At 45.3% G+C, this 19280-nt stretch overlaps 1 protein-coding gene across 2 annotated transcripts in view; it reads right to left on the bottom strand.

The window, feature by feature from the left end:
• Positions 1–18006: 18006 nt before the first annotated feature.
• The window catches only part of MPZL1 (myelin protein zero like 1), a 60069-nt gene continuing 58795 nt past the window's right edge, over positions 18007–19280 (bottom strand). For both annotated transcript variants that reach the window (XM_007458097.1, XM_007458098.1), the window contains one exon: positions 18007–18287. In XM_007458097.1, coding sequence (XP_007458159.1) covers positions 18186–18287 — 102 coding nt within the window. In that variant the 3' untranslated portion in view covers positions 18007–18185. The remainder of the gene's footprint in view (positions 18288–19280) is intronic.

Below are 19280 nucleotides of genomic sequence, written 5' to 3'. Positions count from 1 at the left end.
GAAAAGTGAGAGCAACGCTTGGCCTATAGCAGAGAGGTGTTTGACGTGGAGCTTATAGATGTCCTTGGCCAAACATCTGGGGGTCTGTTCTGCAGAGGCTGTGCTGTCCTGGAAGTGAAGTGCCGTCCTTCCAACCCCCCCTACACGCCCCCTCCTGGGGCAGAACCTTTCATTTACATTACCAGCACCTCCCAGATGAAGTCCTCCAGGGAGAAGCTGGGGGCTGGGTTGTGCCCACAATCCTTCATCCTCCAAGATTTTCAAAACTTCTTTCACTTTATTTTATTGGCCTCTGACCAAGCCAAAGCAAAGACTGGAGGAGGTCGACAGGGGGAGGGCAGCCTGTTACTAGAAGTACAATGAGGTAACTCCCTAAGGACTGATCAAAGAAAGTGAAAACAGAGGAAGGAGTAGGAAAAGGCCAAACTGCAATTTAGAGATTTTACATTCCACGTGTCTGAATCCAGAGGAGCAGGCATCAGGCTTTACAGGAACCCTGAACTTGCTTTCTGGCCCCAGCTACACCACAAACCAGTTATGTGACCTTTTCGTCAGTTTCCTCACCTCTAGACTAAAAAGGTTGTGACAGGTTCCCATCCCTCCCCATCAGGTAGCCATTCCCTCCTCCTACCAACAGGCGGGGGGTGGGTCCACCTTCTCCGTGGCCAGCAGATGGCAGCACCAGCTCTTTGCTCTGGCCACGGCCCAAGGAACAGTTTCTGGTCAAGCTCCAAGCTTTTGTCTTCAGCTACACAGCCTCAGCCCTGAACGGTTAGAACCATGTCAGCTTCTGTGGTAGCTCCCCTCATTATCTACAGGGAGCTTCCAGCATAAGGTTCTCAGGAACATCACTTGAGAAGGTAGATTCTGGCTAGAATTCTTTTTAGGAGAAGGCAGATAATTGATGAAGATTTCAGGAACAGAGAGTAACGGAGAAGTGAAGCCCTATCTTTTCTTTCCTCCTTCCTCCCTTTCTCTCTCTCTCTTCTTCTCTTTCTCTCTCCCTTTCTTTCTTTCTTCCTTCCTTTCTTTCTTTCTTTCTTCCTTTCTTTTTCTTTCTTTCTTTCTTTCTTTCTTTCTTTCTTTCTTTCTGCTTTCTTTCTTTCTTTCTTTCTTTCTTTCTTTCTTCTTTCTTTCCCCTTTCTTTCCTTCCTTCTCATTAGCCTGTGAACTCTCTTCCCCAAGTCTGTGAGTTCCTAGAGGGCAGAGGTTCTGTCCTCATTCCCTATCTCCAGCACTATGCTCAGTGCCTGGATATATAGTCAGTGCTCAGGAAATGTGAATTAGTGATTTAACCACATTTTCATTTGATCATCTTAAGTTAATTCTTACAAGCACTCTTAGAAGTAGGAACCTAGTATTTATTGAATAAGTAAACTATATGGACTTTAAGGGAAATCAACAAAAATTACTTATCATCAACTCTGCTAGCCAGACTCTGTACTCGGGTTACAATGATGAATAAGAAACAGTCCGCACAGCGGTTACAGATGTCTATTTTTAAAAAAACATGGACAACCTAAGAGCAGTGAGCTGAGTTTATTCAGTGTTTTACTGAGGACGATATCGCAGGAGACAGCCTCTCAGATGTCTGAGAAACTGTCCCATAGAAGTAGGGGAGGAGCCAGGATATATATGATTTTTTTTTTGCTGGAAAAAAACCCAAAACATGTAGTTGAACATAGAAAGATTACTGCTAATCACAAAGAACAGACATCTCAAATTAATGATTTTAGTGCTTTTTTATGTATGGGAAGATGCAAGAATCTGGGCTCTTTAAAATTTTTCCATAGATATGTTTCTTAACTATCTAGGGGCTGGTCAGAGAATAATACCAGCTTGAATCAGAGGGGAATTATTAATACATAGGAGAAAATGTATCAGGCCAGTTAGGCTAAACCTCTTATCGATATGTATTTCTCCAATTAATGTGATTCCAGGATGCCAAACTAGTGCTTAATAATGGATCAGATGTTAGTCTAATGCCCAGGTCATACAGTGGTGAGGTTGCTTTACCAGGCCTTTGCCTCCACAGGAAGGGATTGCATTTTGCAATGACTTGAATGCATGCTGGCTCACAGGGAGGAGGAGGCCTGAAGGGCGGCTCTGGAAGAGTCATAATCTAAAAGCTTGAAATTAATTGAAATAGAAAATTTACAATGAACCCAAATCTTTCACTTTCTCTTATGGTATTTTTGAGAGAGGTCATGGAAGGAGGCCAGTTATTTGCATCCTAGTGCTAGCTCTCCTCAGTTTATTTCACTCCCTTGGGCTTTTTTCTCTCTTGCTCAACCTCAATTAGCCAACATTCAATCATGAGCTTAGCCTCCTGTCTGAGCCTGGCGTGTCTTGAGGTGTCCTGTGTCAGAGGATTCACCCTGTGCCCTCTGCACTGTGTGCTCCTTCCCGATGATACGGTGCTGGTTCTTATCCTTTAACCCGGGAGCTCGGTTTAGCTGCCTCAGCTAAAGGACACAGAGCAGCGTGACAGAGCAGCGTGGCACTTGCTGGCTGCCAGCGCCCCTGTGCTCCACAGAAGTTTTACATTCTTTGGGACCAAGATCCTTGAATATGCTTTTCATAGCCATTTCCCCCTCTGCCAGACGCACTTCCTTCAGGAATGGCTTGTAGGAACACCCAGACATGTTATAAACGAAGCCCCTAGGGTTCTGCTGGGCCAGCAGGATCAATGACTGGGTTTTGCAAAATGATCCATATTCCTCTGGGTCTGTTGTACATTCTAAGAGATTTCCTACAAAATAAGTTTAGATTTTATGTTTCTTTTGTCTAGTTGAAAGAGATTCTGTAATTTAAGAAAACAAAACAAAACAACAAGCCACCCTCCCCACACACACCCAATTCTATTCAAAGCAAAAGAAAGAACCTCGATCGAATCTAGATTCAAAACTCAGTCCCCAGGGTGTCCTTATTGGGGGAAGAGAAACCTCAGACCTTAAGCAAGCTGGCCTTAGCCTTGCCATGTCCCCTGGGCCCACAGCAGAGCAGTGATTAGGTACATATGCCTGAAATTACTTAATGCCCCAAAGGACAAAGTGACCACAAATGTGTTAGCCACACAGCACTCGATGGCAGGGTTCGAAAGCAAATGTGAGAATACTAAACCTGTCAAACTTCCTCTTCCCAGATGTTGGGAGATTAAAAAAAAAAAAAAATCCCAGACCTTCCTTACATTCTGGAATAAGAAAGGCCAGATCCATAAAGCCCACAGTGAAGGAATGGATGGACAATTAAATGCAAACCTGAGCCAAGAAGGGACAATAGTATAACATCCTGTTTGCAGGAGGAAACAGACGCTGGAAGCAGCTGTTCCCCTGGGACTCTCCGAGCTTGAAAGATTTGTGCTTCCTTCTTGTAAACACAGCCGGGTCTCCTGGAGGTTCTAGAGCTCCCTCCTGCCTTCCGCCCCAGTTGTTTTTCTTACAACCTGACTCAGTCCGACTTGAGAGCAGCCTTTCGCCAGGATGTGAGGAGGGGAGGGGAGCTTGATTGCCGCCATCATCGCCTTCAGACTTAGGTCCCATTTCCAGGTCCAGGAGGACTTGTCTTTCATCCTGAGCTGCTTTTCCGTGGCTGCAAGAGATTTGAATTTGGCTTTTTTTTCTTTAATAGTTCATATGGACAAACAACAACTACAGTACCACTTGTGATAGACAAAACAAAACACCTGGTTGTAGGACTTTTTTTTTTTTTGGCTGCGCAGCATGGGGGATCTTAGTTCCCCAACCGGGGATTAAACCCATGTTCCCTGCAGTGGAAGCGTGGAGTCTTAACCACTGGACCGCCAGGGAAGTCCCAACACAAGACAAGTGGAAACAACCTAAATATCCAGAAATGGTTTACAACTTGATGACACATCTGTTACACAAAAACTGGGTTCACCTCTTGGTGGGTGTAGAGCCAATAGATACAACCAAGCCAAAGATCAGGAGAAGAAAGGATTTATTATTACTTGCGGCAAGTAAGGAGAATACCGGGGATTTTTCTCAAAGCTGTATCTCCCCGAACAGCAGAATTGGGGAAGTTTTAAGCTAAGGATACATGTGTATTTATAAAGGGGCTTGAGCAGAGGAGAATTCAGCATAGAATTGGGGCAAAGGTCAACAGAGTCCAAGCTTTAGCTGATTGAAGTCTGGCAGGTCAACATCACCCCACCCTCCACCTGGGTGGGGGCCTTAGTTCCTGCAGAACTCAAAGATATATTATTAAGTAGGGGAAGGAACTAAGAGGAACTAGGACTCTGCTTTATCACTGCACTAGTGTTTGACTGCCTTTTCTCTGTTCCTGCATTCCTCTGTTCCCTAAAGATCATTAATTACTGAGACCTGTTCAAGCACTGTGGCCAGGCTTAGATCACAAAATGGCTTAGGCCAAAGAGGCTTCTCTTATGGCAAGAAAACCATTCCTGGTTCTCTTTCTCTGGGGACCCCCTAACCTATCTGTTTACACATCTATACAAGAGAAGGCCCTGCAGGTGTTAATAATAATGGCCTAGTTCTTTCCTTACTCACACGGGGGCTTCTCAGACACAATGTCAAGGGGCGAAAGCAAACAGAAGAGCACTATTGACCCATTTTTCTTTTCAAAACAGGCAAGACATCTTTAGTGGAACTATATCTCTATCCTGATTAGAAGAAACCATTTGGAAAAAGGCCATTTTTGAGACAAGGGGAAATTTGAGTATGAACGGGGTATTAGATGAAATCAAAGAATTGTTCATTTAAACGTGTTTTTTAAAATGTTTCCATCAAATGTGACAGGATGTTATGGTTATGTAAGAAAATGTCCATATTTTTTAAAGATGCACGCCAAAGGATGTAGAGGTGAACTGATACGATTTGGAGATTTGTTTTAAAATAATTCAGAAAAAGGAAAAAGATAAAAGGGATGGATGAAGTAATTACTGAGGATGGGGATATGGAGGTTGATTTTACTATTCTTTCTTCTTTTGTGCATGTTTGTGAGACGGGAAGGGAGCAGGGCACAACCTTTAAAAGAATGACAGCCATTGAGGACATGACATAAACTGGTTAGAACCATAGAACTAACTAGGTCCAAAATGGCAGATAACTGGCTTCCACTAGACCTTGAGCCTCAGTGTACGCCCATTGTAATACATCAGCATATGATAAATGACCCACCCAAGGCGCCATGACAGTTTCAAGGCCGACCATAAAAGGCCAAAAAGTGGGCAGTTGTCAAATTCCTGGAAATCCCTGCCCCTTCCCCCAAATAGTTGGAATACTCCTCCCACTCATTAGCCTATGAAATTATCCAACCCTACAAAAACTGACAACCCTGTACCCTGGGACCTCTCGCTTTCTGAGATGGCCCACACACTGTCTATGGGATGTGTATCTCCCTGAATAAACCTTTCACTTTACTATGTCTCGCTCTTGAACTCTTTCCTGCACAGTGTCAAGAACACACACTTGGTGGCTGTCCCAGGCACCAGCCTGAGACCTGGGATGTGACCATCCTCTTGTGCCCCACTTTCTTTCCTGCAACATTTGAAATTCTCCTTAACAAAAAATCTTGAATATACAGGAAAAACGTGTATGCGGGAACCAGCTGTATGATCAGGCCACTCAGGATTGCTGTTCTCTCACCCTCTGTGCTTCCCCTACTCCCAGTCCCTGACTCATCTGTATGCGACTGACCTTACCTCTTAATCATAAGAACCTAATTGGTAACTGCCCATGTGCTTGGCCCCCACATACTCTTCCTCTCCCCCACCCCCAGCTTGTGATTGTTCTAATTAGGCCAGAACCGGCTCCATCCAGATAATTTATCTAAGGGAAACATCTGCCCCAGGAGGCTATGAGGGACTTGCTCCTCCCTGTTTTCCCTGGTAACCAATGAGCCAACCTGATGTCAATTCCCCCTATAACTGGTAGCTTCCCCCTCCCCCTGGTAGAAGACTGCTGCCTCATCCTGCCTGCTGTCAGCCTTCCACGGTGCAGAGCTGCTCCAGGACCTTGCTTCGGACGTGTAAGCTCCCCGCTCCCATAAATCACTGACGTCTCTGTCGGTGCCTCCAGGCTCTTTCTTTGGTCTTGTGGCTGGGCAGCTACAAGCTTTGCAGGCCTGTGAGGTGCACCCAGCAATTGTCTAGACACCCAGGAGGCCGGGGAAACCCCCGTGAGTGCTGAGATGTTGGGAAATAAGAATGGGGAATGGAAAGTTACCAGGAAAATCCCAGGGTGGCTGTGCACTAGCATGTGGAACCCTCTGGCAGCTGTTCTTGATAAATGGGGGCCGCCAAGAGAGTACGGAGAACTCACAGATACCCCTAAGGGTATTGCAGAGCTATTGGCCTCCATTACAGTGGGAGAAAAGAAGTTAGACAATAAGGTAGTGGCTGCAGCTGTGGGCTGGCCGTTGCTTGCTGCGTTAAGAAAGGCCATGGGTGGTGAACTATCGGCCAAGGCTGAGGTTAGGCGTCTAGAGGAGGAATTAAAACTTGCGAGGGGCTTCCCTGGTGGCGCAGTGGTTGAGAGTCCGCCTGCCGATGCAGGGGATGTGGGTTCGTGCCGCGGAGCGGCTGGGCCTGTGAGCCATGGCCGCTGAGCCTGCGCGTCCGGAGCCTGTGCTCCGCAACAGAAGAGGCCACGACAGTGAGATGCCCGCGTACCGCAAAAAAAAAAAAACTTGAGAGAAGGACTTCCCTGGTGGCTCAGTGGTTAAGAATCGGTCTGCCAATGCGGGGGACACGGTTCTGAGCCCTGGTCCGGGAAGATCCCACGTGCCGTGGAGCAACTAAGCCCGTGTGCCACAACTACTGAGCCTGTGCTCTAGAGCCCACAAGCCACAACTACTGAAGCCGGGGCGCTTAGAGCCCATGCTCTGCAACAAGAGAAGCCACCGCAATGAGAAGCCCGCGCACTGCAACGAAGAGTAGCCCCCGCTCACCGCAACTAGAGAAAGCCCGCGCACAGCAACGAAGATCCAACGCAGCCAAAAATAAATTAATTAATTAAATAAATTTAAAAAAAAAAAAACGAGAGAAAACACTAAGCTGGTCCAAACTGAAACTACAGACACATTAGTGGCTAGATTGAGGGAACAAGATGGGACATTAGAGACATTAGCCTGCTGCGTGGCCCAGCTAAAGGGGAGGCAGCTTCCCTGACAGTCCAGATGGTCATGGTCTGTCCAAATTGGGACCCCAAAGTATGGGACCCTACAAGAGCACTGATGAGGAAGATTGGGATGAGGTCATAGGACTCTCTGTCTCAGTGAGGCCAGTGGCTGGCCCTATGATGACCACCAAATATAAATTTCAGCTTAGACCACAGAGTGTAGATGACGATCTGCTCCCTCCCCCAGAGTGGGGCTCACTGGCCACCCTCAGACACTGCACCCAGACTGAACTAGTTGAACTGGGTGACAAAAGGGGAGGGAATCAGTCGTGGCTTGGTTGCTGCATATCTGGGATTTTGGTGGGGAAGGCATGATGTTAACTGGCCTGGATATGTCAAAGACTGCCTCTGTGACTCGGCACCCAGCCCTCTGGGAGCATTTATATGGGGCCATCAATGAGGGCAAAGTGATTTCCTTGCTGTCTTGGATAATGGCCGCCTGCTGCGCCACCTAGCCCGATGAAGGGGATGTACCTACTCCACCTCTCCATTGACAAGCCATGGAAAAACTACAAGATGTATTAAGAAAACTAGGCATGAAACCCACCATATATGCCCAGCACTACTGGGTCCCAGACAATGAGTTATTTACAGCAGGCATGAAGAACACAATCCTCCAGTCTGCTCCTGGGCAATGGTATGGGGCTCTAGTTTGCATCCTGAGTCCCTTCGTAGGGCACCCACTTGCTTGGGTGGTGCAAACAATAGCAGAGTTGGGAGAAATGGAAAAGATACGGCACTAGGGGATCAGAACCACTAATCCCAAAGACGTGGGAGAAGGAGGTAAGGCTCCTCCTTGTTCCTTCCAGGGACTCACCCGAGTAACTAGAAAACAGATGGGGCAGGACCTAGTGGTGGTGGGGAACCCTATAACCAAGATAGATAAGCAGCCCAATGCTACGTTAGTGGAGCTATGGCAGAAGCTAAAGTTTGAACAACAGTTTACCAAATAAGAGAGACCCAAGACATTCCTTCCACTCCTCCAGAGGAAGAGGCCCTACCATTGGAGGTGGAAGGAATGTGTCAGCCCCCAAGGCCACTAGATTAGGGGTATAGCCAAGGTCCCAGAAGGTCCCAGGTCACAGTAATGTGGGTTTCAGGGAAAGATCCTGGGCCACCGTAATGTAGGTTTCAGGGAACTGGAGGCCTCGTGTAGAATTAACCATTTATTGGTCCCTAAAGAACAGACAAACTATCTTAGCCCTGGTGGACACCAGGGCTGAATGGACATTAATATAAGGAAATGTGGCCCACTCTCTGTATGACAGAGAGCCCTGGGTATGGCGGTGGAATGGTAAGAGCAAAAGATATCACTGATGTTACAAACTGGGCGGTTACCCCCCCACCAAATATGAAGTGTTCATAGTTCCAATCCCAGAATATATATTGATACTTACAGTCGATGTGATAGCAGGTCTCACCTTACAAACTAGAGTGGGGGAATATTTCCTATGAGTGCAAATGATAAAATGGGACTTCCCTGGTGGCACAGTGGTTAAGAATCTGCCTGCCAGTGCAGGGGACATGGGTTCGAGCCCTGGTCCGGGAAGATCTCACATGCCGTGGAGCAACTAAGCCCGTGCGCCACAGCTACTGAGCCTGTGCTCTAGAGCCTGCAAGCCACAACTACTGAGCCCACGTGCCACAACTACTGAAGCCTGTGTGCCTAGAGCCCATGCTCCGCAACAAGGGAAGGCACCGCAATGAGAAGCCTGCGCACCGCAAGGAAGAGTAGCCCCTGCTTGCCACAACTAGAGAAAGCCTGCGTGCAGGAATGAAGACCCAACGCAACCATAAATAAATAAATAAATTTATAGAATTAAAAATAAAAAGATAAAACAGGTTAACAGATTCTTTCTCAAAAGGACGCTTATCAGATATTCTTAAGGACACAATAGAATTGAAGGAAATAACTCTTGTAATCATACTTCCCACTTAAGAAGGGCCTCTACATTGGACTGGTCTACATAAAAGACTGCTAACCCCAAATGAAATCCACACCAAGAAAAAGATGACAACAGTGGTAGGCAACTGACACAAAAACCTGGACCAGGCCCGTCAAGACCCATTCTACTAATTTTTTTTTTTTTTTTCTTTTTTGCGGTAAGTGGGCCTCTCACTGCTGTGGCCTCTCCCATTGCAGAGCACAGGCTCTGGACGCGCAGGCTCAGCGGCCATGGCTCACGGGCCCAGCCGCTCCGCGGCATGTGGGATCCTCCTGGACCGGGGCACGAACCCACATCCCCTGCATCGGCAGGCAGACTCTCAGCCACTGCGCCACCAGGGAAACCCCAAAACTGTATTTTTAAAGTTCAGATTGTATCCAAGTTTCCTGATTTTTCCTCCCTCCTTTTTTTTCTTTCCTTCCTTTTTTTTTCTCTTTCCTTCCTTCCTTTTTAATAAGTATATCTCAAAGCCACTGCACAAAAAAAAAAATCAAAATTAAATATGGCTCAGGCATCCAAAATAGAGCAGGACGGCCACATAGATGTGATTTTAGACACATTCCTGTATTCCTGAAAACTTGAGGTATTTGAACTGTATTACAGACCAGGACAAAAAAAACACAGGCAGGAGTGGAATCATCTCAGAATGTGGTTACTGCTTGTATTTTGCCTGATGGTCATGATCTCCCCCGGGTTGTGCCTGTTAGATGCCTTACATTTCATCCTTAGCCTGAGCAGAGGAACTGGGCAGCAGTGATGGTCTCACTGCAAAATGAGTGTAATTGCTGGGTCTACAGCAAGATGCTGTTGGTGTACTCCTCTGGACTTTCAGAGAAAATTGACCTGGCTAATGCAACCATGTGGGGACAGCTGGCAATGTGGGGAAAAGACTCTCACCCTCTTCCTGTCCTGCATGCCAATAGGTCAGAAGGACTCTCATTGGTAAACATTACTGTAAAACACATTTTACACTTTGCCAGGATTACAGCCTATGAATGCCCCCCCAGGCTATGTTGTGTGTAGCAGAATAGGCTGGCTCCTGGCCACACAAGTCCAACTAGTGGGATGAACTGCTTTTTGTTTGGAAGGACCTAATGGGTCCGCCCCTAATGGCACCCAATGCAACATGGGGTGGCAGACCTGTACTGTGACTGCTGACACTTGGCTAGGCCACCAGAATGTTTCCTTTAAAGCTGGGGTCTTGCCCCCGACCCCATGGCTCTGGGTTTGTGGAAGCCAGAGGTGACCTTTCCTTATGCCTGGACAGGATGCTGCTGCCCTTGACTTCCCCTTCATTGACCGGATAATCTCCTGGCTCCATACTTTGCGCACATCCTAGACAGTTACTATCTTTAGCATACTAGGTGCCTTACTCTTAATCTGCTTTAGCTGCTGTTGTCTGTATTGTATTTGTGGCATTTAGTTGCAGGGCACCTCTACATACCTGACCCCAGGGATATCACAGAAGAGGGGAGGGCCAAGATTGTGAGGGTCTAGCAGTGTATGTAGGGGTGGAGTGTATGATCAGGCCACTCAGGATGGCTGCTCTCTTGCTCTCTGTACATCTCCTGTTCAACCAGTCCCTGCCTTACCTACGCCCTAACTCACCTGACTCCCTCTTAATCATGGAGCCTAAACAGTAACTGCCCATGTGCTTGCCCCCCAACCCCTGCCCCGAGCTCGTGATTTTTCTAATCCCTAGGCCAGAACAGCTCCACCCTGCTAGTTTATCAAAGGGAAACACCTGCCCAGGACAGTCTTAACCTGAGGGCTAGGAGGGACCTGCTCCTCTGCTGGTCTCCCTCATAACCAATGAGCAAACCTGATGTCAGTTCCCCCTATAACCGATATCCTCCCTCTCCCCTGGTAGCCAAGACTGTTGCCCTGCCATTTGTTCTGAAATCTGGTTAGCAATGTAATCACCTAGAGGAGTCAGAAGGGGGCCTGTGGCATTAAGGGGCAAAAGAGTACCCAAAGTTCCCTTTTAAACACTAAGCCAGCTCCCTTGGGGCTGTAGTCACCCTCAGAAATATGTATGTGTTTGGTTGGTATGTTTCTTGTGCAGCTTGGAAGTCAGAGTCCCAGCAGAAGGAGGAAACTCTCCAGTACTTAATTCTAATTTGGGAGGAACCAAGAGAACCTGATTTCATTACTGCTGCCCTTGTGGGCTGGGGGAGGTATCTCTGTTCTTTTTCTGCCACGTCACACATGATGCGGTTCACAGGACATACACTCCCACAGGCAACTACAACATCTCTTCTCTATATATGAGTCTGTTTCTGTTTCATAGATAAGTTCATTTGTGTCATATTTTAGATTCCACATATAAGTGATATCATATGATATTTGTCTTTCTCTTTCTGACATACTTCAATTAGTATGATAATGTCTAGGTCCATCCATGTTGATGCAAATGGCATTATTTTATTACTTATTAGTATTCCATTGTATATTTGTACCACATCTTCTTTGTCCACTCATCTCTCGATGGACATTTAGGTTGTTCCATGTCTTGGCTATTGTGAATACTGCTGCTATGAACATAGGGGTGCATGTATCTTTTTGAGTTATAGTTTTGTCCGAATATATGCCCAGGAGTGGGACTGCTGGATAATATGGCAACTCTCTAGTTTTTTGAGGAACCTCCATACTCTTCTCCATAGTGGCTGCACCAATTTACATTCCCACCAACAGTGCAGGAGGGTTCCCTTTTCTCCACACCCTCTCCAGCATTTGTTATTTGTAGACTTTTTAATGATGGCCATTCTGACTGGTGTGAGGTGGTATCTCATTGTAGTTTTGATTTGTATTTCTCTGATAATTAGCGATATTGAGCATCTTTTCAGGTACCTATTGGCCATCTGTACATCTTCTTTGTAGAAATGTCTGTTTAGGTCTTCTGCCCATTTTTCGAGTGGGTTTTTGTTGCTGTTATTGAGTTTTTTTTTTTTTTTTTTTTTTTTTTGCAGCATGCGGGCCTCTCACTGCTGTGGCCTCTCCCTTTGCTGAGCCTGTGCTCCGGACGCGCAGGCTCAGCGGCCATGGCTCATGGGCCCAGCTGCTCCATGGCATGTGGGATCTTCGCGGACTGGGGCACAAACCCGTGTCCCCTGCATCGGCAGGCGGACTCTCAACCACTGCGCCACCAGGGAAGCCCTATGAGCTATTTTTATATTTTGGAAATTAAGCTCTTGTCAGTTGCATAGTTTGCAAATGTTTTCTTCCATTCTATAGGTTGTCTTTTCGTTTTGTTTATGGTTTCCTTAGCTGTGCAAAGGCTTGTAAGTTTCATTAGGTTCCATTTGTTTCGTTTTGCTTTTATTTCTATTGCCTTGGGAGACTGACTTAAGAAAACATTGGTACGATTTATGTCAGAATGTTTTGGCTATGTTCTAGGAGTTTTATGGTGTCATGTCATATTTAAGTCTTTAAGCCATTTTGAGTTTATTTTTGTGTGTGGTGTGTTCTTTCATTGATTTGCATGCAGCTGTCCAACTTTCCCAACACCACTTGCTGAAGAGACTGTTTCCCATCATATATTCTTGCCTCCTTAGTTGAAGATTAATTGACCATAGGTGTGTGGGTTTATCTCTGGGCTCTTTATTCTGTTCCATCGATCCATATGTCTGTTTTTGTGCCAGTGCCACACTGTTTTGATTACTGTAGCTTTGTAGTATTGTCTGAACTCTGGGAGGGTTATGTCTCCTGCTTTGTTCTTTTTCCTCAGGATTGCTTTGGCAATTTTAGGTCTTTTATGGTTCCATATCAATTTTAGGATTATTTGTTCTAGTTTTGTGGAAAATGTCATGGGTAATTTGGTAGGGACCACATTTGTCTTTTTCAAAGTTAATTTAAATATTATTTATTTATTTTTTGGCTGTGTTGGGTCTTCGTTTCTGCGTGCGGGCTTTCTCTAGTTGTGGCGAGTGGGAGTTACTCTTTGTTGCGTTGCGCAGGCTTCTCATTGCAGTGGCTTCTCTTGTCGCGGAGCACAGGCTCTAGGAGTGGGGGCTTCAGTAGTTGCGGCATGCAGGCTCAGTAGTTGTGGCTCGTGGGCTCTAGAGCACAGGCTCAGTACTTGTGGCACACGGGCTTAGTTGCTCCGCGGCATGTGGCATCGTCCCGGACCAGGGCTCGAACCCGTGTCCCCTGCATTGGCAGGTGGATTCTTAACCACTGCGCCACCAGGGAAGTCCTTGTCTTTCTTCTTTTTTAATTAAAAAAATTTTTTTTATTGAAGTATAGTCAAGTTACAATGTTGTATTTAGTTTCAGGTATAAAGCAAAGTGATTCAGTTATATAGATATGTATATTCTTTTTCAGATTCTTCTCCATTATAGGTTGTTACAAGATGTTGATTATAACTCCCTGTGCTATACAGTAGGTCTTCGTTATCTATTTTATATATAATATTAATCCAGAACTCCTAATTAATCCCTCTCTTCACCTTTCCTCTTTGGTAACCATAAGTTTGTTTTCTGTGTCTGAGTCTATTTCTGTTTTGTAAATAAGTTCATTTGTATCATTTTTAGATTCCACATATAAGTGATATCATATGATACTTGTCTTTCTCTGACTTATTTCACTTAGTATGATAATCTCTAGGTCCATCCATGTTGTTGCATTCCTTTTTATGGCTGAGTCATATTCCATTGTATATTTGTTCCACATCTTTTTTTTCTTTTTTTTTCTTTTTTTTTGTGGTACGCAGGCCTTTCACTGTTGTGGCCTCTCCCGTTGCGGAGCACAGGCTCCGGACACGCAGGCTCAGAGGCCACGGCTCACGGGCCTAGCCGCTCTGTGGCATGTGGGATCTTCCCGGACCGGGGCACGAACCCGTGTCCCCTGCATCGGCAGGCGGACTCTCAACCACTGCGCCACCAGGGAAGCCCATTCCACATCTTCTTTATCCATTCATCTGTCAATGGACATTTAGGTTGCTTCCGTGTCTTGGCTACTGAAATAATGCTTCAGTGAACATGGAGGTGCATGTATCTTTTCAAATTAGTTTTCATCTTTTACAGATATATGCCCAGGAGTGGGATTGCTAGATCAAAAAATAAAAACTCTATTTTTAGTTTTTAAGGACCACCCATATGGTTCTGCATAGTGGCTGCACCAATTTACATTCCCACCAATAGTGTAGGAGGGTTCCCTTTTCTCCACATCCTCTCTAGCATTATTTGTAGACTTTTTAATGATGGCCATTCTGACTGGTGTGAGGTGATACCTCGTTGTAGTTTTGATTTGCATTTCTCTAATAATTAGCAATGTGGAGCATCATTTCATGTGCCTGTTAGACATCTGTATGTCTTCTTTGGAGAAATGTCTATGTCTTCTGCCCATTTTTTGATTGGGCTGTTTTTTGATATTGAGCTGAATGAGCTGTTTATATATTTTGGAAATTAAGTCCTTGTCATTTGCATTGTTTGCAATTATTTTCTCCCATTCTGTAGGTGGTCTTTTTGTTTTATGGTTTCCTTTCTTGTGCAAAAGCTTGTAAGTTTGATTAGGTCCTATTTGTTTATTTTTGTTTTTGTTTCTATTACTCTAGAAGACGTATCCAAAAAAATACTGCTGTGATTTACTGACACTGTCTTTCTAAAAGTGGGTTTAAGATTAGTACAACTAGCATTAACTCATAGCGCTATACAGAATAAGAAATGCAAAGTGCCTGGCACACAGCAAGGTACTTAGTAGCTATTATCACGGTTATGCCACCTTCTCTCACTTCTAGTGTGGCAGACTCCTTGAGGAGCTGTGTCTTCCTTATGCTTAGCACAGTGCCTGACATAGGATAGTTCTCAAATATAGATTTGTTGACAGATAAATCCACCTATCCATCGGCCATCTAGTCAACATTTATTGAACAACTTCTAATTGCCAGGCACTGTTCTAAAGATGGATCAGTGAACAAAACAGCAAAGGTCTGGCCTCTCAGTGCTTATGTTCTAGTAGGGAAAACAGAGAAGCACATATATAGTTCGACAGGTAGAAAAAAGAGCCGGGTTAAGGGGTTTAGGAAGAGCCAGGGATGGGTGAAGTTGCCCTTTCACATATCACGGAAGGTCTCTCTGAGAAGGTGACATGTGGGTAGACACTTAAAGGAAGTGAGGGAGCAAACCACACAAATGTGCAGAAGGTGTGTTCCAGGCCGAGGGAACGGCAGGTGCAAAGGACGTGAGGCGGGCACAAGTGTGGTGTTTCTGAAGAATGAGAAGCCTGTGTGGCTGGAGCAGGATAAATTAAAGGGCTTTGATATCTTCTTCACTTGATTAAAAATGAGCACACAACACAGTGCAGTAACTGAAAAAGATGTATTAAAATATTCACAAAAATACAATTGAAAAAGAAAAATTAATGAACTTGATGGTTTTTTTTTTTTTTTTTTTTTTTTACCTAGCTGAATACATTTCCATTGAGAAACTACAGATAGATTGAAATTTTAATCTCAAGTAATCCTTTAGGTGCCCCCTTAGAAAAATCATGTGTAGTTTTAAGAGGTCTCATTCTGCCAATAATCAGACATGGAAAGGACAGCCCTGCCATTTGGAAGCAACCCTGCTGTTGTCATCTGTGTCCAGGGATGAGGATGCTGGGACACAGGAGAAAGGGTCAAAAGATCCACAGGAGTTGGTGTGAGGAGTTTTGGAAAAATCCCCAACACTGAGGTGCTCCACCCAGGTGTGAGCGGCTTCCCTCAGACAAATCAGTCACAGACCCAGAGTAAGAAGCTGGCAGCTGACCACCCTTGCCCCGCAGAGGAGGCCACGGGGAGGCAGGGGAGGGAAGGCTCACGGCTGTGGTTAGCAAAAGTAAGGGCTGGTGCTCTGGGTGGCAGCTTCACAAACATGCAGAGAAATCAGGGCTCTTGCTATCGGGAGGTGTGAGGAGGTACGTATAGTAGATTCACTGGACCTCTGCGAAGGGATAAGGGGGATCCCCCTTTCTCTGCCAAAAAACGAGTGTAAGGAAGTTACACATATCAGTGCACACACTTGGTCTCACCACAACGTGTCTTCTTTCCCCCTGAAGTCCCAGATGGCTGTACAATTCTCACAGTGGGAGGGCTCACCAAGAGTATCATCATCCTGGCATCAGCCTGAAGGGTGACATCCCAACACCAACCCCCGCCTTCCCAACACACAAAAATGTCTCCTAAAGGCTCCTGGAGTTTTCACCGTGGAGGCAGAGAAGCTCCAGGGCGCAAGGCAAAGTTGACCACTTTGCAGAACTGTCTCGGGTAGAGCGCTTCGCGTCCCTGTGTCCTGCGCGGGACCTGTGAGCACAGAACAGGCAGACGCAGCAGGGCTGGCAGGTTTTCTTCCCACGCCGCAACACACGCCAGACGCACCAGCTTCGGAGATGGCCGGTATGTTTGATGACACAGCCCGCTCCCCGCTCACGTACATATCAACGGAATGTAAGTTGGAGCATCATGTGAATAACAACAAATAGTCCCTCAGCAAATAAAAGACCACACATATGGGGCAGAGTTCGTTTTGTAGCTCACACACCCTTTCTCTATGTAACCACTTCGTGCACACCTTTAAATGTAAATCCTTCTTTGTTTCCTTAAAACTCAGCCTTCAAACTCCCTCACAGAGATGACAAGACGCGGCAGGGGGCGGGAATGGCAGCTCTTAGGGGTCCTCAAAGTAAATGAGAGAAAAACTAACATTACCTGTCATCCCTACTTACCTGAACACATCCTGGGACCCTATTGTCAGTATTCTTCCTCTAACTGTGGGCTTTCAATTTTAAATGAAAAAAATTATTTTTTAAAAAAATCCAGAAAATGGGGGAATGACAATATAAGTGTTTAATGATTTTCACCATGGTTTTCAGTCTGAGTTAAAAAAACACATAGGTTTGAGATGGGGTATTGGGGGCGGTGGTCAATGGGAGAAAATAAATTGAGAAGGATGCCCAAATTGTCTAGATTTCTCCTCATCTCATTATCAAAAGAACAAAAAACCAGAAAGAGAAGAGATTCCCAACGTAGAGGTACTAGCCTTGTTTGCTGATTTTAAAAATCTAGACCCTTTTTAGCCTCAAAGGCCTTGGAGGCATCATGAATCTATTATAGAAGCCATGACTGATGCTGCCCCTGCTGGAAGCATGACTGAAGCTTTATATAGAAGATTCTCTAGAAAGCGCTCTGCGATACTGGAGACTGGCAATCTAATTATTCCATTTCTGCCTACTTAAAAGGAAATGAAACTCCGCTCCTTCAGGTGTATGGGGACTCTTACTCCAAGTACGAAGGACTTCAGCAAAGAATGTAACACACCTTTGGCTCTCCCAGTGGTACAGTACTCCTCAAGCCAGGCCTGGGTTCTCTACTTCAATTATATATTACGGTATTGATCTAAAAGTACATGGAAGGAAGTGACTTCCGGCACTGATCCTTTGCTAATCTTGCTATGATGAATCCACAAATTGAGACAATACGCTTACAGGGTGTGATGTTATGGTCGACACAACACTGAAAGCTAAAAACTGCCCTGTATTTTAGAGAGCAAAATAGCAACAAAAACTCTCACACTGTCTCCAAGTGGCATAGCGAATGGACGCTTTCTAAAAACAACCGCCAAATAGGTGGTACACCCTGGGCTAAGGGCCACCCTGAACATGCTTCCATCATAGCATCTTCACTCTCCAAGTACAATAAACGCGAAGGCAGGTTAAGCCCTTACGTGAAAAGGCCATGTCTATTAGAATACTAAAGGATCTGCTACCATCTCCATTAAGGCAAACCACATCTAAATGATGGTGATAGGAATGTGTCTGAATTTTCTCAACTGTAAATGACCCTGAAGCGAAGTACAAAAACAGACAATTTACGTATACGTAGAATCATACCATCTCTTCATCATGCAGTACTGGCTCCTCGCATCAGGAAGATTAAATAGAATATTTATACATATTCTTTATACACTTCTTTTTCTCCCTCTATGAATAAACATGTGCTTGTCCGTGTCCAGGTTTCCAAGGCCACACATGGTTATGAGCTACATTTTCTGCACAAGAGTCCAGTTTGGATTTGTTTCTTGCTTAGGATGTGACTGGGGTCTTCTCAATTTTTCCGGATGTCCGCGTACACCACAGACTCTGACTTGTTAATCTTGTCGCTGTGATGTCCGCCAGAGTGGTCTAGCTGCGCATATATGACTGGGCCCTGGAGAAGAGAAGTAGAATTAGAGGTTTGGAAAAACTGGTGGCCCCATTAGGTGCAGGGACAGAAGCAATGATTAAAGGGAATATTGTTAGGGTTCCAGAGCGAAGAGTTCCCTCTTTTGAATGTCTTCAGGTACATATGTTCCTTCTTAGGAACAGTATGTCCAGGACTGACTTTATTTTTTTCCTGGGATTGACTTTAAAACAAGATTGGGGGGCTTCCCTGGTGGCACAGTGGTTGAGTGTCCGCCTGCCGATGCGGGGGACACAGGTTCGTGCCCCGGTCCGGGAAGATCCCACATGCCGCGGAGCGGCTGGGCCCGTGAGCCACGGCCGCTGAGCCTGCGCATCCGGAGCCTGTGTTCAGCAACGGGAGAGGCCACAACAGTGAGAGGCCCACATACCGCAAAAAAAAAACCAAGATTGGGTATACTTGGTAATTGTTCATGCTGGTACATAGAGATTTATTATATTATTCTGTCTACTTTTGTATCTGTTTTAAAATTTCTATAACAATATAATATTCCTTCTCAGGAGTTACCCTTATCTTAATACCTGTCACAGAATTCCTCAACTCTTGTAATTGGGAGTCTTGGGACAAAGATGGGCAGTTCTGTCAACCCGAGACCCACTGAAATCATGACTTTCAGAATGATACAAGAAACCAGCATATTCAGTGCTACTTGAAAATACAATCAATTTGAACTGGTCACTTTATACAAACAGGTACTTAAAAAAACTTCAAATATTCTCCCACGTACCTACTTATACTATAATTCTGTTAGTTTAATCTTATCATAACCAATAAAAATATTGCTTCTTTGATATCTAAGATCAGGTAACCATTTTTCCTGTTTTAAAATTTAAAATAACCCCCAAAGCCACAATCTGCAGAGCTATATGGAAAAGCCCTAAATGGACTAAAGTAGAATAGGTCCTCTTCTCACCCTCGGCAGTAAGGAAGAGAGCTGTCAGGGTCCCACCCGGGACAGCG

Source organism: Lipotes vexillifer, unplaced genomic scaffold (genome assembly GCF_000442215.2).
Source record: "Lipotes vexillifer unplaced genomic scaffold, Lipotes_vexillifer_v1.1 scaffold189, whole genome shotgun sequence".
NCBI lineage: Eukaryota > Metazoa > Chordata > Mammalia > Artiodactyla > Lipotidae > Lipotes > Lipotes vexillifer.
The sequence above is the reverse complement of the archived record's forward strand: the minus strand, read 5'-3'. Positions and strand labels throughout refer to the sequence as shown.